Below are 26,793 nucleotides of genomic sequence, written 5' to 3' on the forward strand. Positions count from 1 at the left end.
TTCTTATAATGTAGGCACTCATTTGTTTGGATTATCCATTAGTGAGTGAATTATCGGTATTGCACATTGTTCATCCTCCAGACAAAGATTAAAATGAAATCACTGATTGTCCGTTTGCAGACTAGAAGAATCAGGAAGAATGAAAATCCATTTTAGACATTAGGTCACTTTACAATTTCTGACAGCTTTCCACAGGACTCCGACTTGCTGAAAATATTGACTGTTTACTGGGATTTGTTTTCACAAGCAACAGTCATTTCATGCTTAGCTCAAGTAGCCATTATTCATGTACAAGATATTCATGTTTTTACTTGAAAGTGACCTGTAATGGGGCCTATCTAATAAAGAGTGGTTGGAACGTTAGAAAGGCAAGTGGCAAAATAATGCATCTTTCTGAGAGTGCCATCTTGAAATAGGTGTGATGGCCTCAACTGCCTGCCAGTGAGACAGGAGGAATCATCTACTTTAAAGTTGGTTTAATATTGTTGCCTCCATTCCCCAAGGATCGCTCCTTGCTGCTCTCTCAATGACATCATCTGAAACTTAGTTTTGACATCATCCAACTCTACCTCACCACCAGTCTCTCTGTTTCTCTACTATTGCTCTCAGACAGCTTATCCAACATCTAGAATTCAGTGAGCAGAAATATCCTGCAGTTAAGAATTGATGAGATTGAAACCATAACTTGTGGATTCCAAACTCCATTCCCAGGACCAACTAAATCCCATTCCCTGACAACAGTGTGAAGTTCAATGAGTCTATTCACATTTTTTTTTAATTTCAAAAATATACTTTATTCATAAAATTATTTGGATCTCTTTACACTTGGTCATGCCATTCATGTGCACACATTACATTGCTTTACATACAGACATCAAAATTTATTTTTCATATATACAAGTCTGTACATTTACTATCCAGCTCTTCTGCTGAGGTGCCAGCAGAGCCCAAATGACTGGGTGGGCCCTCCCTGTTCTTCTTAGGCAGGCAGATGTTACACGGTGGTCTTTCCCCACTGCGCCTTGCTGGCAGCTGCCCCAAGCTTCAGCGCATCCCTCAACACGTAGTCCTGGACCTTGGAATGTGCCAGTCTGTTCACAATCTACTTTCACATTTGACCTTGTGGTGAGCCAGCAACCTCCAATCCAAAGTTTGTGAGAAGATTTGTAGCTCGGGTGCTCGTTGTTATGGTTCTGTTCGCCAAGCTGGGAATCTGTGTTGCGGACGTTTCGTCCCCTGTCTAGGTGTCATCCTCAGTGCTCAGGAGCCTCCTGAGAAGCGCTTCTGTGATGTTTCCTCCAACATTTATAGTGTTTTGTCTCTGCCGCTTCCGGTTGTCAGTTCCAGCTGTCCGCTACAGTGACCGGTATATTGGGTCCAGGTCGATGTACTTATTGATTGAATCTGTGAATGAGTGCCATGCCTCTAGGAATTCCCTGGCTGTTCTCTGTTTGGCTTGTCCTATAATAGTAGTGTTGTCCCAGTTGAACTCATGTTGCTTGTCATCTGCGTGTGTGGCTACTAAGGATAGCTGGTCATGTCATTTCGTGGCTAGTTGGTGTTCATGGATACGGATCGTTAGCTGTCTTCCTGTTTGTCCTATGTAGTGTTTTGTGCAGTCCTTGCATCATTAATTTCAAAAATCACCAATCAGGAATGGACCATAGAACAGGCCGTCACCATAGGATAGAACAGGACCACACACTGCAAAAAAATGGCACTAAAAGAAAAAATGGCCAAACTAACACACAACAGAGAGGACATCACAACACACACCTGGGTTAGAAACCTCTCCCACAGACAGCTCACAGACACGGAAGGAACAATACTGGCCAAGGGACTCAACTACAATCACAGGGACGCCAAGACAGCAGACTTCCTAGCAGCACTAGAATGCACACTCAGGAACAATGGACTGATAGAAGAAACACAACAAACAGTGAGACAAAGTATCGTACCCCTGATAACAAGGAAAGACAAACACGCATCCTCAACACCAAGGAGGGGGAAGCACTAAAAACATTAAGAAATGATAAGACCATAATCATACTACCAGCAGACAAAGGCCGAATGACGGTCGTCCTGGACAAAGCAGACTACATCCAGAAAGCGCAACAACTACTTGCAGATACCAACATCTACCAAAAGAGGGAGTTTGACCCCACTCCACAGCTCACCAATAGGATAAACAACACACTGAGGAACCTGCAAAAAAACAGACAGATAACCAGGTTTGACCTACAGAGAATGAAACCGGAAAGCAACAACACCCCCAGATTCTATGGACTACCTAAAGTGCACAAACCAGACATCCCACTCAGACCCATAGTATCGCTACCAGGGACACAACAGTAGAAACTGAAACACCTGATCAGTGGATCCAGACACTCTATACAGTCAACACAGGAATTCTTGGACATCATCAGAAATATACACATAGACAAGGAAGAAACCATGGTCTCATTCGATGTAACGGCACTGTTCACCTCTATTGACAAAACCCTAGCCAGAGAAACAATAGCCAACCTGCTGGACATACAGAACAGACAACAGGACGTTGAACCTATCAACAAAGACGGCATACTCAAACTACTGGACCTGTGCCTCACAACACGCTTCACAGTCAACAACCAAATATATGAACAAATCAATGCCACACCCATGGACTCGCCCATCTCTGGACTCATAGCAGAAGCTGTAATGCAAAGATTAGAACAAACAGTCTTACCGCAAATTCAACCCAAACTCTGGGTCAGATATGTGGATGACACCTTTGTAATCATTAAAAACACAGTAATAGAGAATACACACCGGATCATCAACGCCACACTCACAGGAATCCGATTCACTTGAGAGGAAGAAAAGGACAACCAACTCCCATTCCGAGACGTGATGGTACAGAGAACACCTAATGGAGAATTCAGCATAAAGGTATACAGGAAAGCCACACACACAGACCAAGTCCTGAACTACGAAAGCAACCACCCCAACACACACAAAAGAAGTTGCATCAAGATACTGTTCAAAAGGGCCACAACACACTTCAGTACACCAGAACTGCAAAAAGAGGAAGAAGAACACCTCTTAAATGTATTCGCCAAAAACGGATACCCACGCAATTTCATCAACAGATGCCTAAGGGAAAGACAACGGAATGAGGACATGCCACAATCCAAAGGACTAGCCACACTACCATACATCAGGAACATTTCCGAACTGCCAGCCAGACTGCTGCGACCACTAGGACTCATAACAGCACACAAACCAACAGCCACTCTCAGACAACAACTCACCAGAACGATGGACCCGATACCCAGCATGAGCAAAATCACTGTGGTGTACAAAATCCCATGCAAGGACTGTACAAAACACTACATAGGACAAACAGGAAGACAGCTAACGATCCACATCCATGAACACCAACTAGCCATGAAACGACACGACCAGCTAACCTTAGTAGCCACACACGCAGATGACAAGCAACATGAGTTCGACTGGGACAACACTACTATTATAGGACAAGCCAAACAATGAACAGCCAGAGAATTTCTAGAGGCATGGCACTCATCCACAGATTCCATCAACAAACACATCGGCCACTGCAGCGGACAGCCGGAACTAACAACCGGAAGTGGCAGATACAAACCACTATAAATGCTGGAGGAAAGATCACAGAAGCGCTTCACAGGAGGCCCCCAAGCACTGAGAATGTCACCTAGACAGGGGACGAAACGTCTGCAACACAAATTCCCAGCTCGGTGAACAGAACCACAACAACCTCCAATCCAGGCTGTCATCATTGGCTCCCAGTAAAGCAACACCTTTTAACTTGTTATATGACACAAAATTTGCATAATTTCAGAGCCACTCAATTTCAAGGGTCTCTTAAATCTGCTTTTTACAAGAAAGCTTTCCATCTCTTCCTGGCATATATGTTTATGTATAATACTTGCTTCGGTTATGATGCCTTTCCTAGAATAAAACAATGGAATCAAAGATTATCAGGGTAGATAGGAATGTGAAATTCGAAACAAACCGATCAGTCATGATTTTACTGAGTAACAGAGGAGTCTCAAGGGATCGAATGCCCACCTTTTGCTCCTAATTATATAAATCACAACACAAGATGTGGCTTACAAAAATGGTGAAAGAATCCTTCTAACATGCCCTGTTGTCATGATCCTACTGATTTGAATTAAGTAATTTTTTAAAAAATTTAGAATTGAGTCTAATGGTGACCATGAAACCCTTGTTGATTGTCAGAAAAAACCCATCTGGTTCACTAATGTCCTACATGGAAGGAAATCTGCCTTCCTTGCCTGGTCTGGCCTTCATGTGACTCCAGACCCAAAGCTGTGTGATTGACTCTTAACTGCCGTCTGGGGAATTAGGGGTGGGCAATAAATGCTGGTGTAGCCAGGAACATTCTCGGCCCTGGATGAATTTTTAAAATGGCGTCAGTGGCAGGGCCAACATTTGTTTACCGTCCATAATTGCCCTTATGAAGATGGTGGGGAGCTGCCCTCTTACCCTGTTGGGCCATGTGGTGTACGGACATCCACAGTGCTGAGAGGAAGTGTGTCCCAGGAGTCTGACCCAGCAACAGTGAGGGAATGGCAATATATTTCCAGTCCGGATGGTGAGTGGCTTGAAGGGGAACTTATAGGTGGTTGTGTGTCCTTGTATTTCTAGATGGTAGTGGTTGTAGGTTTGGAAGAAACTGTTGAAAACCATTGATGTACCAAGCAGAGAACCAGCTTTTGTTATTTATTCCCTCAAAACCTTTCATACTTTGAAACCTCAATGAAATATTCCCTTACTCATCTTTGTTCAGGTGGAAAAAGCTGTAATACTTTTGAAAGCATTTATTCATGATGCTCTAATTAATCCTTACTGTATCCTTCCAGTGATTCTAATCCCATGTTGTGGTGACCAGAAATGCATTCAAAGCACCAGTTGTGGCCTCTACTTGCACATAGCATGTTCAATGTGGAAAAACCTACCAAAAGATGTTATCAGGCAGAAGGTTGTTCTTCACTTCCTTGTCTTTGGTACACACCTAGAGTCATCAAGTCATATTGCATAGAAACAGGCCCATCGTCTGTATTTGATCTGTAGCCTACAACATGCCCTGGCATTTTAAATATTCATCCAGGCACTTCTTAAATGTTGCAGGAGCACCTGCCTCCACCACCTTCTCAGGTAGCACACTCCAACTTTCTACCACTCTTTGGGAAGAAAGATTTTGCTTCAGATTCCCTCTAAATCACTTACTACTCACCTTAAACTTATACCCTCTGGTCTGCCATGGGGAAAGGATTTTCACAATCTATCCTATCTATGCCTTTCATAATTTTGTAGACTTTAATCAGATACCCCTTCAGCCCACATAAATGAAACCCCAGATCTTATTTTTGTTTCTGTTGTTTTCTATTTGTAATGTATAAAGATTTCCATTAATTTAAATAAAATATCTTGAGTGGAAAAGTCATATCAGGCCAATTTGATTTAAGCTAAAGCCATAAGAAAGTTTGCAGACCATTGATAATGAAAAGCCCTGCTCTGATTTGGTGTAACTACAAAAGTGAACTACATTTTTATCTTGGATTTTTTTTTTCCCCTGTTAGATCCTTTTACTTGCTACTCCTGACTGCTAAGCTGGGAAACCATTTAACTGGAAAAGTATTTTGTTGCCTGCTTATGCTGTCTGAAATCAAGCTAATTCTTCATAACTTGTTGGGAAAGCCATTTTTTTAACACTTGTCTGGTGAATGATGCATTTTTTACTTTTACTCCTCAGAATAAAAACCTTCCTATTTTGTCAAGAGAGATTGTATGATTTGATTTGTGACTTTTTGGGTACATTTCAAATGGGTTTTTGTTGAAAATATCAATAAAGTAACGATTTCAAGTAACTTGCATTATCTTTATAAACCACATTGTTGGGACGACCTGTCAAAGATGATGTATAGTTTAGCAGATCACTGCTGGTTGCAGCCATTAATCCAGGGTGAAGGACCATCCTCTCTGATTGGGTTAGTACTGACTGACTTTTCAATGGCATATAAGCATTTTGTTACATGATGAAAGATTACCCATTTAAAGAGGCATGTTAAGTCTTGAAGCCTGCTTATATAAGAACCCACACTATCACTCCTGCAGACTCTTGTGGAGGGATTTCTTGCTGATGTCTGGCTATTCATTTATTAGATCCATTGTGTAGTATGCACATGACACAGACATTGTTGGACTTTTAGGATTGAGAGGATAACATCTGATTGCTGCTGTGCAGTGGAAATGGGTATAACCATGTCTCAAGTAATTTTCCTTGTCCCTGAAACTGATGCATATTTTGTTCTTTTGCTTGCAGCTATGGGCGTGTTTACACTGCGGATCCCTATCACACACTCGCTCCTGCTCCCACCTATGGAGTTAGCGCTGTGGTGAGTAATCTGTGACCTTTTTTAAAAAATTATCTCTTTAATGTAGTTCTAAGGAATCTGTCAGAAGTACCGTGTGCCTCAATGGACTTTAAGCCAAAGAAGGAGGTTTTAAGTTAAGCAATGGTCTAAAGCTTGGTCAGGCAGGTGAGTTTTAACAAGAGTAATACAGAGAGTGGGAGGAAATTGCAGATTGAGGTCTGGATTGCCAAAAACAAAACCCAGACGGGTGGAAAAATAAAACTGGGGAGCAGCACAACACATGGCCAGTACTGGAGGAATGAGAAATCTGGAGGGCTGTAGGATTAAAGAATGTTTGTGATAATGAAGGCCTAGACACTCTAAGATTTTAAACAACAAGACAAGGTATTGGAGGACTGAAAACCAATGGTAAGTCAATGAGTCTTTAGATGATGTATGAGTGAGAAATTGTACTGGTGTCCAATAGCCTGCATGAAGTGGAGTGTTGCTTGAGGTAAAATTTAGTGTAGAGGATGACTAGAAGGGGAGTATTAGATCAGAGACCATGATGGCACGGATGACATTTTCAGCAACAGATGACAGAAACAGAACGGTGAAGGAAGACATCGTGGCGATGCAAGTCTGTAGTTATGTTATGGAGACAACATCGGTCATAATCTCAGATCAGGGTTTGAGAAAGTTTGCAAGTACTCAGATACAACTCGTGCCCATCACCGTGTCAACTGCCTTAAGTTGGTGGCAAATGTGTGGAGCATGTAGTTGGTACTTCAGACTTCACAGTGCTCAGATATTCATTGAGATGGTTTTTAAATGTTGCAGGAGTATCACCACCACACACTCAGGGAGCACACTCCAACTTTCTACCACTCAGGCTGAAAACACTCTTACAAGACACACGACTGGGGTATGAGGGATTTGTGTTGGCTGTGTGTAATTGAGACATGATAAACTATTCTGCGAAAAATATTGTGTACAGTCTAAATGACTGAAGTTGCCCCAATGCTAAAGCAGTGACACCAGGAAAAAGAGAGGCAGAATATGGGGATACGGGTACTTGTAGGTTTAAATTTCTTGGGATGGTGGCTCGGGACTGGAATCACACATGGGCCATGATAACGTTATCTCCATTCGACTGGACCGGTGAGTATTTAAATGCTTGACCCCTCTTTTGTTTGTACATAACATGGTAACCTAAAGGTAGGTTGTAAAGTAGCTGCTGGGTTGACTTGGTCAGGGAATATGAGGCCAAACTCGAAGAAAGGCAGGTCCTTTCCTTAAGGATATGAGACATTGCAGGTTTTGCAGCAATCACCATCTAGCCTGCAGTGAGCCAAGTTAGTGAAATTAGTTGCCATGGTGAGATTTCAGCTGTTCCCCCTCTGACTTGGTTGCTTGTACCATATTCACTCAGCACAGTTAAGTGGTAGTGAAAAGTAATCTGGTAGCACGCCACTTCAATACTCTGACATGCTGTGCTCCAAGTGGGTGGAATGTCGCTTGCCTTGCTGTACCTTTTCTCCCACGTTACACGTTACTTTCCCACACAGCTATCCCTGTATAGACCTAGACATTGAGGGTCATTGAGTACTGTTTAGGAGGGTGTGAGGCACCATACGAGATAGCAAATAGGGCAAGAGATCTTGGTGATTTCCCTTTCCCTTTTCCAGGCAAATGGCTTTCAACCAATTGTAACAGCTTCTTTGCCATCTTTTGGCTGAGATCAGCTATCTCTAAACTCACCAGGAATAGAGTCTGGAATCTTGTGACCTATGTAGGTCAGTGCTGTGGTGAATTCTGGAGTTGATTCCTTCAAGGCTGATGAATATTCTGAGATGGTCTCTACGTATCTTATGACTGAAGGACACAAAGCTATCAAGCTGCTGTCATTTCACAGATTGTGTATGTCAGAGATATGCAAACTTCAAAGTGAAATTAAAGTTTTGAAAACTTTACATTGACTAGGCTGAGCTAGTTATTGTTGCTGTTTGCTTAATAAAAACAGCCATCTCTCTGCTGTTGGTGGAATTCTCTGGCAAGCAGGAAGTTGATAAACAGTCAGTATATGAAATTGTTCATATTTGATGTGACTGCTGCCAGAACTCCATCCATCCTCCTTAATTGAATCTGTCTGCAGACACACACCCTGCTAGTGTTATCAGGCGAGCTGAGAAATGTTTTAATTTCACCATATCTGTGTGGCTGATGTCCACTCGTGCCTATCTGATCAGCAAATCTGAAACATACGAACAAGCGCTAAGTTCAATTAATGTGATTGATTAGTTTCTGATGGGTTAATACATCACTCCAAGATTCAATTGGATCTCCATGCTCCTGATTGATGAGGTGGCCTAGAACAAAGTGTTTATTTCTGCTTCTCTATAAATAAACAGGACAGATCTGAAAACTTTATACTGGCCTGCCATCAGTTCTTTGATTCCTCTCTCAAACTTCATTTAAGATCTCTTGTTTGCGAGCAAGCTGGCATAACAGTCAACAGGCTGATGATACGCGCAATGTACATTTCAAACATCACAGCTCAGGCTGAGAAATGTGAGGTTCCTACCTGTATTCCACCCTCCTATGGGTTTTATTGCTATGTGCTCATATGGAGGCAAGGGGCTTCCTGAATGTATTGACCTGAGGGACAAAGGAGCAAGAGACTGTTGCCTTTCGGGGAATGATTCATCCCTTTGATCAGAAAGTTTTTTAACACAGCAACACCTGAGACAGGGAATGCAGGCCACTTTTTAAACTGCTTTACTGCAGTAGTCATTGCAGATTTAACTGGCAATCACTGCTGTATTCACCGCAGTTGATTGTTGGTGTTTCTGTGAATAAGCAGTCATCAGATCTTTTTTGATATAAACAAATAAAGGTTTCTCTCCCTTCCTTTCCTGAAGGTGCTGGTTCCACAGGCACCTGTTCCGTTTAATGGCCAATGAGACGTAACCCGAGACAATGAATGTTATTGGGCTATTTAAACATGGCAATTACATAGTAACTGTTGTCCAGTATGCACACTTCCGAAACTGACCATTGGTTCATGTGGAGTGGGATCACTGTTCCATTCCGCAGGTCCAGTGCATGAGGGCAGCTGTTAAAATCTTCCAGGTGCACCATCTTAGTAGTTCCTAACCAGCAGCCGCCTCATATTCCAACAAAGCCACATTTGCAGTTGATTGTTACCTTCTCATCTGTTTCCAAACCTCTCACCAACCCCATGCACCAACCAGATAGAGAGCCATTAGAACCATATTTACTGGTAAAGGTCTTGCAACTTTTGGCAGTGAGCATTTACACTGCCTGTATTTTGTATTCAGTTTATGTGATACTCAGGGCTTATAAACCTACGTAGTATCAATAGGAGTTAAAATAATCTCTAGCGCAGACAGAATTGAGAAGAATTCACATTTTGTTTGGAATTGTCTAAAATGTCTCTCTGATCTGGCGAGATGGGTAGGATTAGCAACAGGTTTATGAACTGCTTTCTAAATGAAGCAGTGAAAGAGAAGATTAGCTGGAGTGCTGCATCTGTTAGCTCAAGGGACAAAAGGCTTCATGTTTCCAATTCTGTTGTCACCACTGTTTACATTACAACTCATCATTTTTTAAGATAATAAAATGTTACCTGAAGTTCAGAACTGAAGTATAAAATTCTGGATTTAGACCAATAAAGATGTGAGACTTATCCAAATCCTCCATTGGGACCCAAAATGATCAGAATTGGAAGAGGTCCTAAAAAAAAATTAAATAAAATCTATAAGTTTGAAAAAACTTCAAAAAGGTGAAAACAATCATAGTTGGAAGTAATCGATTTAAGAAATGGGAGTGAAGGTTGAAGTGGTTCCTGATATCGTTCAGCTGGTGGAGTGATAGGAACAGGGCATCAGTGTTCACCCAGTCATGGGTGAGGGTGATGTTGACAAGAATGGCAGTTTTTGCCCTTGTGCTGAGTCAATAGGTAACTTCAGAGAACATTGAAGCAACCACGTTGCTGTAAGTCCAGAGTACCATCTCGGCTGACTGGGTAAGGATGGTAGATTTCCTTCTCCAAAGGCCGTTGCTGAACCAAATTGTTTTTAGATAACTCATCAAAGTTCTCATATCCACCATCAAGAAAACTAGCTTTATAATGTGGATTTCTGAATAGGTTTAGTGAAGGCACAGAAATGTGCCAAATAAATTTCAATGTTGGCAAATAAGAGATAATTCACTTTGGATCTGAAAGTGATAAAGCTAGCATACTTTCTCAATGCTGCAAGGCTTCTAACTGATTTCATGCAGCTTGGGAGGTTGAGATAAATAAATTATTAAAATATGAGGACAGGTAAAATAATAAAAAGGTTAATGGAATGTTGCTCTTTTATATGCAGGGCATGTGGAATTCTTGAGAGGGCTGTAGAGGCTTGTGCATTAAGTATATTCAGGGCTGAAATAGGTCTCAAATCAGTAAGAGAATCAAGGGTTATAGGGAAAAGGCAGGAATGTGGGATTGAGGATTTGATGGGGTGACTGTTTACCCTCCTCCTTCTGCTCATTGCTTCAAAACCTTTTTCCCACTGTGATCCCAGTTTAAATTGCTGTGACTCCTCAGTGAGATTGGGAACTGAGAGTAAGTGGGGGACAAGCCTTTGAGCACGGCTGGATTTCAGAGCAATGGCATGGCTTTTCTAACTCAGTCAGAGCTCACTACATCAGAGCTGATGGTCCCACATTCCTGACCCCCACTTCAGGAAGCCCTGATGTCCGGTACAAGGAAATAAATAGGAGTCATACTTCAGCTGTGCAAAGACCTTGTTAGACCACACTAGTACTAATATGAGTTGTTTGGAAGGATATATTAACCGCTGAAAATGTGTTGCTGGAAAGGGGCAGCAGGTCAGACAGCATCCAAGGAGCAGGAGAATCGACGTTTCGGGCATGAGCCCTTCCTGAAGAAGGGCTCATGCCCGAAACATTGATTCTTCTGCTCCTTGAATGCTGCCTGACCTGCTGCGCTTTTCCAGCAACACATTTTCAGCTCTGATCTCCAGCATCTGCAGTCCTCACTTTCTCCTAGAGGATATATTGGCCACCAGGCAAGTTGACCATAACCCAATAAGCATCCTGTTCCTCCTTCCATCTTTACATGTACTTTTCAGCAAAACCATTTGGATTGAGTGTAAAAAGCAGAAATGTAAGACTCTTTTTGATTGAGAGTCAAATTTGGGATATTTAGAGGTAAGCTAGATGGCACTGTTAACAATTAAATCATGGCATAGCTAGTTCTGCAGCTGCCGGTTTGCACAATGCTATTCAAATATTAATGAGAGGAAGCTCAAGGATATTGAGTTTGAGGAGCTAGAAATTGTAATGAAGCTGCATTAACTGCAAACAGCTGGAACTCTGTTTACTTGAGGTTGATTCTCTGCTGTTTAGCTCCATGCTACTGGTGAACTTTGAAACTTATTTAAATCTCCACCTATGATTCCATCACAGTGCGATGCATTTTTCACAAAATGAAATAGTAATATTTTGTTTCAGGTTTTTTGCTGAAGACTTGTATGTTCATTGCCAAAGGCAGTTTTCTTAAGCAGACTGAATCACCCTGGAACAAGAACTGTGCCTTTGTACAAAACGCACACGTGGTGACTTGTGTTGAATATCCTGACCACATTCTGTTGTCCATCCTGAAGACAGAATAATATGATGCTAATACATTACGTATTGCCTAAAATTCGTAAGATATATTTGCAGCTTATTTGAAGGCAAGTGTCAACTGAAAGAGTGGCTTAGTCAATTTGCACAGTGCTGAAAAATGTGAAATAAAGATAAGCCCTTGGAAGCAGCTGCTTGAGCATCTAAATATCATTGTTTGGAGGCCTCCCACAATCATTGTAGACCAACAGTGTCAGTCTCACCATGCTCCTGCCAGAACTCACCTTTAATTCCATTACCTCTGAGATCTGAGGTGTATTTATACATTGCAGAAGGAGTAATTATTTGGAATACTTTTATGTCATTTATTTTGGTCCTAAGTCCTCATGGTACCATGACCATGTTTCAACTCACTTTTTGCCAAAGTTGAAGTAGCTTAAACAGCTTTTATCTTCTGACCTTTATCTTTTAGGTTGATTGTTCTTAACTTTTGTTAATACAGTAACTCCTCCAGTTAGCCAGCGTTGTAGAAAATCGTTCTATGTTTGTGCTCCATTAGTTAATTATTTTTGAAATATTTAAAAGAAGTTGAAATTAGTGTTATTATCCATGGGCTGGGCAGCTTAGAATTTAAGAGGATTTCTGCCTTGGTACCTCTCTCGCACATCTGTCTCGGGTTCACCATAGTACTATCAGAAGAAATAGAAGAAATGTATCGACCTGTACTTTGCTTGCTTACTTGTTTTTTCCTTCCTTCCTCAGGCTAGTTTATACCGAGGTGGATACAGCCGTTTCGCTCCCTACTGAAAGTGATGTGAACTCCTGCAATGGGAACAGTCCCTTCCCAAGGCCTGGGTGTTGCAATATTACAAGTAGTGGAACTTTATAGCAACTCAACATGAAAAAAAATACACGAGAAAGCGAGGAAATCATTACACAAGAGAGAGAGACCTAATTTTTTATACCTCATTATGTTCTTCTAAACATGTATTTTTTTTCCTTATGTTTCTGCCTTCATTTTTTTTTGTTCCAAAGATTGTGCAAACAGTTTTTAACTGTGGTATAAAAGTGCATTTCTTTGTGTGTGTAGTGACATTTATGAAATCAGCTTCATCCGACAAAAGAGAATCAGAAGAAACTAAAAATATTAGTCACAAAACAAAGTCAGTGAAAGCCAACAGTGAAATTAGGTGCCGATTGGAAGCTGGTCCCAGGTACTGCATTGTGTAGAACAGCAGCAACAAAGGATTGTACTTACTGAGACTCCCAGAGCCCTGGGTTGATGTGGAATTTCACGACTGAAGATGGGTCAGTGTAGAATGGAGGGAGGGAAAGGGATGGAAATGACCCATGTACAAGTTGATGGAACCAGTTTGTGCTGCATTTTGTTCTCGGAGGGAGAACAGCAGCTTCCAACAGTTCACCATTTCCAGATTTGGTCAGTCAGCTAAATGGTGTCTATTTGCACCTGTCTAAACAACAGCAAGAGCCAAAAAAAACTACAATCAAACTCAGTGAATGCATCTTTATCTTGTTTTTTTTAAAATAAGCTCCAGAAGCTGGCCACCCCAATAATGTACATTTATCTGAGTACATTTGTTTTTAAAATTATTGATTTAAATTCATTAGGATCCCAGGAAATTTACCTAGCACATCCAAATGCAGGTAGTAACCATCCTGGTGCAAATGGGATTGCTATTGTACTTAAGCTTCAGTTAGCACAGTAAGAGATACAGTCCAAAGGTGTTGGCACTAAATGCTTGCATGTTTTAATTGCATCAGTCCAGCATTAGCATACATATATATCCAATTTGTTTGTATCCCTATGTTTTTTAATGTAGCCTAGGATGTGCTCTGATTGACACCCTTGCATTCAGCAGACTTGCAATTTGAAAACTGGTGACTTTTTAATTCAACCATTTTATTGCCCTTAACCATTAGTGCAGATTTAGGTTGCTTTTTATTTGCAGCCTTCATTTCACTTACCTTGGCAGGTAACAAAATCAGCAATGGAGATGCTGCACAGAAAATGGTTGCCTGGCAATAGAGAAAGATGGGCCTAGCCCTGATATAATCAGGTGTAAAAGAAGAAGGGTGTGTACTGAAGGAAATGAGAAAGGGAGTGGTTGTTTAGTCAAAACATTGTATTCAAAAAATGTAAATTGAGGACAGTCACCCAGTTTTACCTTGTAAGAAAGCAAGAATTTCACACTATTTTGGCAAACATTTTAGAGGCATTCATGATGCCATTTCAGATGTTGATTTGTGTTTTTTTAAGTTCAAGTTGAGCTGGTATGTGAGTTAAAATCATTTGTTGAGGCTGTAGCTAATAGCTTATTGTGCGGGCTCAGGACTGGCCCAGACCTTTCTATTCTGCACCAGTGTTCCTGGGCCGCTGGTTTATGTTTTCAAACCCCGTTTATATCCTGCACTGGGAGACGTGGATTGAAAGAGAAGTGCACTTTCATGTTTAGGACAAGTGCAGTTGCTGCCAGAGCTTCTGATCATGCAGTATCCAGTAAAAGGTGATGTGTACTGCACCGGCTTAGTAAGCTGTTTAAAAAAAAGGGACACTAGTCATAGACACCACACTGCCGCCCTTAAATTATGATGTTGTTTTGCAAGCCAAAGCGTGGTTTGTCGCTGTATGACAATTATGTTTTTTGTATATAAAATATTTTAGTTGTCATTGTAATGGGGAAACATTCACAGAAACGTCTCATCACAAAGGAAGGAATTTAAAATGGAAACTTGGTGTAGCACTTGATGGCATCTCTTGGTAGTGCTCCTGTTAGTATAGTCTCGCATGTAAAATGTTATTATAGAGGAAGGAAAACATAGCCACAGGCAGCTTGTATTAGTGTGAGGTGTTGTTTGGTGTCACACCAGGTTTGATAATCACTTTCATTCCTATGACTACAAATCACATTCTTTTACATAGATTCACTTTTATATTATACCAGCAGAGGTTTTAGTAATTTAGCACTACAGCTGCACTCAACTCTACAACTGCCAAATAATCTATTGGTCATGTTCTTGCAGCAATTATTCTCTTTACTTGATTTTTATTTTTTGCTTTTTAAGAGCCTCATAACAGCTGTAGAACAGTCAGAATCTTTGGAGGGAACAATTTCAGGTTAGAACTTTTTTTGGATAAAATTTGTCTTGCTTCAGTCAGCAGCTCACTGTGTGGGTAAATGTCCAACAACGCTGTCCATCAGGTCAGCTTCTATGGGACTGACGAATTTATTTTGTTTGATTTGTGTTTGTGTGAGAGTGTGTGGTGTACATTCGGACAGTACCCATGTGCAGCTTGTGGCTGTATCCCGACTGGAATAGGAAACTCACTCTTGGGTATTAGTGACTAGGCGACATTACCACAATGGCACTGCTGATCCTTGTATCATTTGAATTTCCAGCCTTTTGAAACACCATTTATTTCTTTCCATTTAATTGTAAAGCCATCCCTCTACACAATCACCTTCCCAGCTTCCCTGTACTTCCTCCAAACAAAAACAAGAGAAATTGTCAACTTCCATTACACAGAGTTTTGTTTACGATCAGTCAGGGAGACGATCTGACTGCCGAAGCTTGTAGAGGAAAGGAGCAATAAGATGGGAGAGTTGGAATTTATTCTGTGATGCAAAGCTTTGGAAAGGGAATAAAATAGGAGAAAACACTAAAAAGCATTGAAAAAATGTGCACAGGTGGTATTGAATCCTCCTAGAGAACTAGCATCAACACTGTCCTGACCCTGATCCACTTTGTTTTGTGAACGTTTCCCTGGAAGGTATGATATATCGTATAGTAGCTTCATCACCAAGCAGTATTCATTGGGTTATAATTAGATATAATCATGAATGTTAAGTAGATAGGACATGGACTATTATTCCTTTTGTATTACTTCCCACGTATAAATTATTGATCTTGTTGCTGGCTTTTATAAACTTGAAGGAAGGGGAATCCCTTCCTAACGGTAATAAAGCACTGTTTCTAAAATAAAACAAAAATGGTGAGAACACATTTGGACTCTTATGTTTGTGCTGACTGGAATCTTTGATCATCAAAGACATTGAACATTTTTGTTATGCCAAAAGGTAATATATTTGCATTTCCAGAAGGCATTCAGTAAGGTGTCACGTAAAAGGTCATTACTCAAGATGGTCGGAACCTAATGTGCTTGAAGAAATGACATCAAGTTGCTGTACAAATGATTAAGCGTGCTTGCACTCCATCACTTTATTTAAGTTATCAGCCTCTTCTGGAATGAACAGGAGAATTGAAGCAGACCATTGTTGGCAAAGCCAGAAGAGGTAGACTTTTGGGAGATTTTCAGGCACAGCATCTGTAGTCAATTTTTTAAAGATGAAATTACTACTTCGACGATGAGCTGACTTTTATCTGAAATTGACATAGTGTCATTTTCATTGCATTTCATGGGTGATTCCCCTGTGAAACTTAGCATCTTTTTTTCCCTCATGCTATTGTCCCAAATTCATCTCATTAACTGCACATCACACCCCTGTGGTGCTCCACTCATCCACAGCAAGCCACAGATACCCTTAGCCCCAACAGAAGAATGTGCCACAATATAGATTAGATTAGACTTACAGTGTGGAAACAGGCCCTTCGGCCCAACAAGTCCACACCGACCCGCCGAAGCGAAACCCACCCACACCCCTACATTACCCCTTACCTAACACTACGGGCAATTTAGCATGGCCAATTCACCTGACCCGCACATCTTTGGACTGTGGGAGGAAACCGGAGCACCCGGAGGAAACCCACGCAGACACGGGGAGAACGTGCAAACTCCACACAGTCAGTCGCCTGAGTCGGGAATTGAACCCGGGTCTTCAGGCGCTGTGAGGCAGCAGTGCTAACCACTGTGCCGCCCAGCTGGGAACCCTGAGGCTGTATTTGATGCAAAGCCATACTCCCTGTCAAATGTCAGTCCAGAGGTACCTTTCATGAATGTAGTGGGACATTAGGAACATTCCAGTTTTCTCAGAGCACATGGGTGGGTATGGTTGCTACTTCACTTCATATGAAACTGCACATTACTATACCTGCTGCAGTACCAGACAACAAAGCTTACCAGGCCTCGGCCACATCCCATCTTACATTCTAAGTCATTGCTACTATAAAGATCATGAAATGTAAAAGCAGACATGAGCCATTCAGTCCCTGAATCTATTATGCATTGCAGGAGGTCATGGCTGATTTGATATTCCTCAACTCCACTATTCTGTCTATTTCTCACAGCTGTTGATTCCCTTACTGATCAAAATTTTGTCCATCTCAGCCTTGAATATATTTAACAACCCAGCCCTGAACCCCTCTGTGGTAAAGAATTCTCAGAAGAAATTCCTTCTTGTTTCTCTTAAATGAAGGACCCCTTATTCTGAGATTATTCCCTCTGGCCCTAGACTCTCCCACAAAAGGAAATAACCTCTATTTTTACCAGGAAGAAGTGAGGACTGCAGATGTTGGAGATCAGAGCTGAAAAATGTGTTGCTGGAAAAGCACAGCAAGTCAGGCAGCGTCAAAGGAGCAGGAGAATCTACATTTCGGGCATGAGCCCTTCTTCAGGAATACCCCTTATGCCTGAAACGTCTATCCTCATGTTCCTTGGATGCTGCCTGACCTGCTGCACTTTTCCAGCAACACATTTTTCAGCTCTATTTCTACCATGTCAAGTCCCCTGAGGGTGTTCCAATAAGCTTGCTTATTATTCTTGTAAATTCCCAAGATCATAGGCCTAATTTACTAAATCTCTCCTCATAAGACAGCTAATTCTATATCTGGTATCAACCTCATGAACCTTCTCTGAGCTGCCTCCCATGCTAGTCTATCTTTCCCCAGATAAGGGGGCTGAAACTTCACAGTATTCCAGCTTTGGTCTAATTAGTGTCTTGTATAATTTAAGAAAACCCTCCCTACATTCCCTTTGAAATAAAAGCCCACATTGTATTTGCCTTCCCTATTACATGCTCAGATCGTCAAGAACTCTCAAAACCCTCTTCTATAACTTTCTGCAGTCTCCCTTCACTCAAATAATATTCAGCTCCTCTATTTTATCTACCAAAGTCGATAACGTCACGTTTACTCCCATTATATTCCTTCAGCCAAGTTTTTGCCCATTCAAACTGTGTCCCTCTGCAGACTAGGTTATGTTCACCACTTGCCTTCCCACCTGTTTTTCTTTTTGACAGTACATTAACTTTTCCCATCTGAGTCATTTATACAATAAATAATTATAGCCCCAGCATTGATTCCCTGGGACAGACCACTATACTGAAAATGCCCTCCTTATCCCAACTCTTGTCTGCTGTTATTTAGCTAATCCTCTATCCATACTAGTATAAAATCTCCAACACCATGAACTCTTGTCAAATGCCTTCTGAAAATCCAAACATACTGCTTTCCCATTTATCCTACTTGTTACGTCCTTGAAGAATTGTTGTGATTTTTTTCTGACGTTATTTTCCCTTGCATGCTGACTCTACTGGATTATTTTAATGTTACTAAATGCTCTGCTATTATAGCAAGTTATAACATTTTCCCAATAACAGACTTTAAGCTAACTGACCTATAGTTATCTTTTTTTAAACTTTGGCAGTTTTCCAGTCCTCTGGAACTGAGTAGTACAACATGGAAACTGATCCTTTGGTTCAACTAGACCAGGCTGACAATGTTCCCAAACTAAACTAGTCCCACTTGCCTGCATTTGACCTATATTCCTCCAAACCTTTCTTATTTAGGTATTTACCCAAATGTCTTTCAAACATTGTAACTATACCTGCATCCACCACTTCCTCAGGTGGTTTATTTCACATACGAACACTCTGTATCAATAAAGGTTGCCCCTTTGGGTCCTTTTTAAATCTTTTGCACCTCAGCTTAAAATATGCCTCCCAATTTTGAACTGACCCACCTTTGAGAAACGACCCTTGCCGTTCACCTTATCAATGGCCCTCATCATCTTTTAAGCCTCAACCTCTTATGGTCCAGTGAAAGAAGTCCCAGCCCATCCAGTCTATTTTTATATCTCAAACTCACCATTCCCAACAACATCTTGGTAAATTTTTTCTGAACCCTCTCCAATTTAATAATACCTTTCCTCCAGCAGGGCAACCATAACTGGACACTAATCCAGAAGTGGCCTCACCAACATCCAGTACAACTTCAACATGACATCCCAACTCCTTTACTCAAAGGTCTGAGCAATGAAACCAAACAAGCTGATTGCTTTCTTAACCATCCTGTCCACACGTGATGCAAATTTCAAAACATTATGTACTGAACCCCAGCTCTCTTCTACAACCCAGGGCCCTAGTATTATTTTTATAAGTCCTGCCCTTGTTTATTCTACCAAAATGCAATACCTTGAATTCATTCAAATTAAACTCCATCTGCCACTGCTCAGCCCATTGACCAATTGATCAAGAACTCTTTGTAATCTTAGATAAACTTCTTCACTGTCCACTATCATACCAATTTTGGTGTCATCCACAAACATACTAATCATGTCTTAAATTCTCAATCCAAATTGTTTATATAAAATGACAAATAAAAGTGGGCCCAATCGCAATCCCTGTGGAACACTGCTGGTCATAGGCCTCCAGTCTGAAAAGCAATCTTTCACTATCACCCTGTCTCTTAGCATCAAGCCAATTTTGTATCCAATTGGCAAGCTCTTCCCAATCACAGAAGATTATTAAAATGTATTCCCATCGCGTCCAATGGACTCATCAGTCTTTAGCCCCAGCAGTTTCCCGAACTTTTTTTTTTAAGACATAAGACCATCAGACATAGGAGTGGAAGGCTATTTTGCCCATTGAGTCCACTCCACCATTTAATCATGGCTGATGGGCATTTCAACTCCACTTAGCCCTTAATGCCTTGTGCCACCACTCTCTGGCTGAAGAAATATCTCCGCATTTCTGTTCTGAATTGACCCCCTCTAATTCTAAGGCTGTACCCATGGGTCCTAGTCTCCCCGCCTCATGGAAACAATTTCCTAGCATCCACCCTTTCCAAGCCATGTATTATCTTGTAAGTTTCTATTAGATCTCCCCTTAACCTTCTAAACTCCAATGAGTACAATCCCAGGATCCTCAGCCGTTCCTTGTATGTTAGACCTACCATTCCAGGGATCATCCATGTGAATCTCCACTGGACACGTTCCTGAGGTGTGGGGTCCAAAACTGGACACAGTACTCCAAATGGGGCCTAACCAGAGCTTTATAAAGTCTCAGTAGCACAATGGTGCTTTTATATTCCAACCCTCTTGAGATAAATGACAACAGTGCATTCGCTTTCTTAATCACAGATTCAACCTGCATGTTTACTTTTAGAGAATCCTCGACTAGCACTCCCAGATCCCTTTATACTTTGGCTTTATGAATTTTCTCACCGTTTAGAAAGTAGTCCATACTTGTATTCTTTTTTCCAAAGTGCAAGATCTTGCATTTGCTCACATTGAACTTCATCAGCCATTTCCTGGACCACTCTCCCAAACTTCCATCCCCCATCACGAAGGCCTCAAAGCCCTCCGCTTCTTCCTTTCTCGCCGCACCAACCAGTACCCTTCCACTGACACCCTCCTTCGACTGACTGAACTGGTCCTCACCCTGAATAACTTCTCTTTACAATCCTCCCACTTCCTCCAAACTAAAGGAGTAGCCATAGGCACCCGCATGGGCCCCAGCTATGCCTGCCTCTTCATAGGATATGTGGAACAGTCCATCTTCCGCAGCTACACTGGCACCACCCCCCACCTTTTCCTCCGCTACATCGATGACTGTATCAGCGCTGCCTCGTGCTCCCACGAGGAGGTTGAACAGTTCATCCACTTTACTAACACCTTCCATCCCGACCTGAAATTCACCTGGACTGTCTCAGACTCCTCCCCCCCCTTCCTAGACCTTTCCATTTCTATCTCGGGGGACCGAATCAACACAGACATCTACTATAAACCGACTGACTCCCACAGCTACCTGGACTACACCACCTCCCACCCTGCCCCCTGTAAAAACGTCATCCCATATTCCCAATTCCTTCGTCTCCGCCGCATCTGCTTCCAGGAGGACCAGTTCCAATATCGTATAGCCCAGATGGCTTAATTCTTCAAAGACCGCAGATTCCCCCCAGACGTGATCGACGATGCCCTCCACCGCATCTCCTCCACTTCCCGCTCCTCCGCCCTTGAGCCCCGCCCCTCCAACCGCCACCAAGACAGAACCCCACTGGTTCTCACCTACCACCCCACCAACCTCCGCATACAGCGTATCATCCGCCGTCATTTCCGCCACCTCCAAACGGACCCCACCACCAGGGATATATTTCCCTCCCCTCCCCTATCAGCATTCCGAAAAGACCACTCCCTTCGTGACTCCCTCGTCAGGTCCACACCCCCCACCAACCCAACCTCCACTCCCGGCACCTTCCCCTGCAACTGCAGGAAATGCAAAACTTGCGCCCACACCTCCTTCCTTACTTCTCTCCAAGGCCCCAAGGGATCCTTCCATATCCGCCACAAATTCACCTGCACCTCCACACACATCATCTATTGCATCCGCTGCACCCGATGTGGCCTCCTCTATATTGGGGAGACGGGCCGCCTACTTGCGGAACGCTTCAGGGAACACCTCTGGGACACCCGGACCAACCAACCCAACCACCCCGTGGCTCAACACTTTAACTCTCCCTCCCACTCCACCGAGGACATGCAGGTCCTTGGACTCCTCCATCGCCAGAACATAACAACACGACGGTTGGAGGAAGAGCGCCTCATCTTCCGCCTGGAACCCTCCAACCACAAGGGATGAACTCAGATTTCTCCAGTTTCCTCATTTCCCCTCCCCCCACCTTGTCTCAGTCGATTCCCTCGAACTCAGCACCGCCCTCCTAACCTGCAATCTTCTTCCTGACCTCTCCGCCCCACCCCACTCCGGTCTATCACCCTCACCTTGACCTCCTTCCACCTATCACATCACCATCACCCCTCCCCACCTTTTATCTTAGCCTGCCTGGCACACTCTCCTCATTCCTGATGAAGGGCTCTGGCCCGAAACATCGAATTTCCTGTTCCTTGGATGCTGCCTGACCTGCTGTGCTTTAACCAGCAACACCTTTTCAGCTCACTCTCCCAAACTGTCTAGATCCTTCTGCAGCCTCCCCACTTCCTCAGTACCACCTGCCTGTCCACCTAACTTCGTGTCATCGGCAAACTTCGCTAGAATGCCCCCAGTCCCTTCATCCAGATCATTAATATATAATGTGAACAGCTGCGGCCCCAACACTGAACCCTGTGGGACACCGCTTGTCACCGGCTGCCATTCTGAAAAAGAACCTCTTATCCCAACTCTCTGCCTTCTGTCAGACAGCCAATCCTCAATCCATACCAGTAGCTCATCTTGAACACCATGGGCCCTCACCTTACTCAGTAGCCTCCCTTGTGGCTCCTTAAAGGCCTTTTGGAAGTCTAGATAGACCACATCCACTGGGTTTCCCTGGTCTAACCTACTTGTCACCTCTTCAAAGAATTCTAACAGGTTTGTCAGGCATAATCTCCCCTTACTAAATCCATGTTGACTTGTTCTAATCCGACCCTGCTCTTCCAAGAATTTAGAAACCTCATCCTTAACGACGGATTCTAGAATTTTACCAACAGCGGAGGTTAGGCTAATTGGCCTATAATTTTCCATCTTTTGTCTTGATCCTTTCTTGAACAAGGGGGTTACAACAGCGGTCTTCCGATCATCCGGGACTTTCCCTGACTCCAGTGACTTTTGAAAGATCTCAACCAATGCCTCCGCTATTTCCTCAGCCACCTCCCTTAGAACTCTAGGATGTAGCCCATCGGGGCCAGGAGATTTGTCAATTTTAAGACCTTTTAGCTTTTCTAGCACTATCTCCTTTGTAATGGCAACCATAGTCAACTCAGCCCCCTGACTCCCTTTAATTGTTGGGATATTACTCATGTCTTCCACTGTGAAGACTGACACAAAGTACTTATCAAGTTCTCCAGTTATTTCCTTATCTCCCATCACTAGCCTTCCAGCATCAGTTTGAAATGGCCCAATGTCTACTTTTGCCTGTCGTTTGTTTCTTACGTATTGAAAGAAACTTTTACCATCATTTCTAATATTACTGGCTAGCCTACCTTCATATTTGATTTGGAGATCCCGGTGTTGGATTGGGGTGTACAAAGTTAAAAATCACACAACACCAGGTTATAGTCCAACAGGTTTAATTGGAAGCACACTAGCTTTCGGAGCGACACTCCTTCATCAGGTGATAGTGAAGGGCTTGATCGTAACACAGAATTTAAATGCCCCATGAAATGGAATCCCTCTTTCCCACACCAGTCCCTTAGCCACATGTTTACTTCCCTAATTTTCTTATTCCTATGCCAATTGGCACGTGGCTCGGGCAATAATCCGGAGATTATGACCCTTGAGGACCTGCACTTTAATTTCCTTCCTAGTGCTTCGTAATCCCCAAACAGCTCCTCCATCTTAGCTTTGCCTATATTATTAGTCCCAACGTGGACCACAACTGGATCCTCCCCCTCCCGCTCCAATATCCTTTCAAGCCGGTCGGAGATGTCCCACACCCTGGCACCGGGCAGGCAACACACCATGCGAGACTCCTGATCCAGCTTGCAAAGGATACTATCTGTCCCTAATTATAGAATCCCCTATAACCACTACTTGTCTATTAGCTCCCCCCTCTTGAATGGCCTTCTGCATCATGGTGCCGTGGTCAGCTGGCTCATCCTGTCCAGAGCCCTTTTCCCCATCCGTACAGGGAGCAAGAATCTCATACCTGTTGGACAAGGTCAAGGGCTAAGACTCCTACACTCCTGAATTCAGGTTCCCCCTACCTGCCTCACTTACAGTCACACTCTGATGTGCCTGATCACTAACTGAATGTGAATTACTTAATCTCCCAGATGTGACTGCCTCCTGAAACAAAGCGTCCAGGTAACTCTTCCCCCTCCCGGATGTGCCGCTGTGTTTGAAGCTCAGATTCCAGATCATCAACTCTGATCCAGAGTTCTTCCAGCAACCAACACTTGCTGCAGATGTGGTCACTGCCGTTCACAATGGGATCAGCCAGCTCCCACATCACCTGCCCAGCCACCTCTGCTTAATTACTTTGTATAAGTTTGAGTTAAAATACTTTCTGATACCTAGCTGCTATAGTCTTTTTTCTAAAAGCCAATTAATAGATAAACCATAAAAAGTAAATTTTTAACTATTCACCGATAAAGAAATAGAAAATCCTTACCTTAACAAACCAGAGTTCTATTTTTGGTTGAGAGGGGGGAAGGGAGACACAATTTGTGTAGTGTCTCGGATTCAGCCACTGCCCAGATATATTACCAGCAGTTCCCTGGTCGTCACTCCCGCACTTCCTACTTATTACCGAGGTTAGAGGAGGAGGGCGGGTGGGAGACACTACAGTAGTAGAGTCTCGGGTTTTGCCACCTTGCTGAGATATATGGTCACTGCTTTCCTTCCCGGTTACCCCTCCGGTCCACGTCACTTCCTCCGCTGCTCCCGCTCCTTCTGTGAAAGAGAAAAACACCGCTGCCCACTACCGCTAAGTAATTTTAATAAAAACTGCCTTACCTTATCTACAGTCTTCCGAGTTCGTCCTACCTCCGCTGCTGCTCGCACTAAAACTTTTTAGTGATAGTTGTTGTATTTATTTCCTCTTTTCCTTTTGCATATTTAGTAATTTTGGAATGCTATTATTGCCTTAGTCATAGCGTTCTACAGCACGGAGACAGGCCCTTTGGCCCAAACTGGTCCATGCCAACCAAAATGCCCATCCACGTTTAATTCCCTGTACTTGGCCCATACCCTTCTAATCCTTTTCTATCCATGTATTTGTCCAAATACCTTTTAAATATTGTTAGTGTACCTGCCCCAACCACTTCCACTGGCAACTCATTCCATATGCATACTACTCTCTGTGTAAAAAAAGTTGCCCCTCAGGTTCCCTTTTATTCTTTTCCCTCTTGTCCACAATTCCCCAACCCTGGGAAAAAGACTAAGTGCATTCACCCTATCCATGCCTCTAATGAACTTATACACTTCTATAAAGGTACCCCCTCAGTCTCCTACACTCTAAATAAAGTCCTAGCTTGTCCAATCTCTCCCAATAACTCAGGCCATTGAGTACAGACAACATCCTTGTAAGTTTCTTCTACACTTTTTCCAGTTTAATAACATCATTCCTATAACAAGGTGTCCAAAATTGAACACAATACTCCAAGTGTGGCCTCACCAACATTCTGTATAACTGCAACATAACTTCAAAGTTTGGGAGATTTGTAGCTCGGGTGCTTGTTGTTGTGGTTCTGTTCGCCGAGCTGGGAGTTTTTGTTGCAAACATTTCGTCCCCTTTCAACAAACACATCGACCTGGACCCAATATACCGGCCACCGCAGCGGACAGCAACTGACAACCGGAAGTGGCAGAGACAAGCCACTATAAATGCTGGAGGAAACATGACAGAAGCGCTTCACAGGAGGCCCCCAAACACTGAGGATGTCACCTAGAAAGAGGAAGAAACGTTTGCAACAAAAACTCCCAGCTCGGCAAACAGAACCACTGCAACATAACTTCCCAACTTCTATACTCAATGCCCTGACTGATTGAAGGCCAGTGTGCCCTCTACTGTGAAGACTGACGCAAAATATTTACTCAACTCTTCTGCGATTTCCTGATTGCCTATTATTTCATCAGCTTCTTTCTCTAAGGCATCTCTGTTCACTTTGGCTTTTTTTTCATTAAAGAATCTCTTCCTGTCCATCTTGTAGTTACGTGGTAGTTTACCCTTAAATTTTATTTTCTCCCCTTTGTTTATAATTTTTATTTTTCTAATCATTTGGCCGACCATTAATTTTTGTCACGGTGCATGATTTTTCTTTTGATTCGATGCTCTCCTTACTTTCTGCGGTTACCCAAGGTTTATTTATCCCCTTCCTCACTGGGATATCTCTCTCCTGTTTCCCCGATGCTCAGTCTGGTCCAGTGTCTTATCGCTGTTCAATGTGGCGCGAGGATGCCCTCAACTGCTTCAGAACATTGACCTTTATTCTCCAAGATCAAAGGCAAACCCTGTCAAACACCCAGAAGCTGTGCCTGACTCTCTCAGCTTTCAGACTGAGCACCAACAACAATAAATTATCATTTATTTCACCCACTGGGACCATTGCTCCCTCAGTCACAGACACAAACAAAAGTTACTGGAAAAGCTCAGCGGGTCCGGCAGGATCTGTGGAGAGAAAGCAGAGTTAACCTTTGGGACAGTGGCCCTGACCCCTGGGCCCTAGCCCTAGCCCTGACCCTGACATCTGGGCCCTGACCCTGACATCTGGGCCCTGGGCCCTAGCCCTGACCCTGACCCTGACCCCTGGGCCCTAGCCCTGACCCTGACATCTGGGCCCTGACCCTGACCCTGACCCTGACCCCTGGGCCCTAGCCCTAGCCCTAGCCCTAGCCCTGACCCTGACCCCTGGGCCCTAGCCCTAGCCCTAGCCCTGACCCTGACCCCTGGGCCCTGGCCCTGGCCCTGGCCCTGGCCCTGGCCCTGGCCCTAGCCCTAGCCCTAGCCCTGACCCCTGGGCCCTGGATCTGACCCCTGGGCCCTGGCCCTGACCCTGACCCCGGGCTCCCTGGGACAAGGCGGCGACCCCGACAGTAAACACCGA

The 26,793-nt window shown here is 43.2% G+C and overlaps 1 protein-coding gene and 1 long non-coding RNA gene across 9 annotated transcripts in view; one reads left to right on the forward strand and one right to left on the reverse strand.

The window, feature by feature from the left end:
• The window catches only part of LOC132831360 (RNA binding protein fox-1 homolog 2-like), a 335,115-nt gene extending 319,033 nt beyond the window's left edge, over nt 1-16,082 (forward strand). For all 8 annotated transcript variants that reach the window (XM_060849458.1, XM_060849452.1, XM_060849456.1 and 5 more), the window contains 2 exons: nt 6,371-6,443; nt 12,822-16,082. In XM_060849458.1, coding sequence (XP_060705441.1) covers nt 6,371-6,443; nt 12,822-12,866 — 118 coding nt within the window. In that variant the 3' untranslated portion in view covers nt 12,867-16,082. The remainder of the gene's footprint in view (nt 1-6,370; nt 6,444-12,821) is intronic.
• Nucleotides 8,987-26,232, reverse strand: LOC132831361 (uncharacterized). Its single transcript, XR_009646487.1, has 3 exons — nt 24,704-26,232; nt 10,051-10,157; nt 8,987-9,059 (listed from the first exon to the last, which is right to left on the reverse strand). It is a non-coding gene; the product is annotated as an uncharacterized LOC132831361 (long non-coding RNA).
• Between the last annotated feature and the right edge of the window lie 561 nt (nt 26,233-26,793).

This window comes from Hemiscyllium ocellatum, chromosome 33 (assembly GCF_020745735.1).
Source record: "Hemiscyllium ocellatum isolate sHemOce1 chromosome 33, sHemOce1.pat.X.cur, whole genome shotgun sequence".
Taxonomy (NCBI): Eukaryota; Metazoa; Chordata; class Chondrichthyes; order Orectolobiformes; family Hemiscylliidae; genus Hemiscyllium; species Hemiscyllium ocellatum.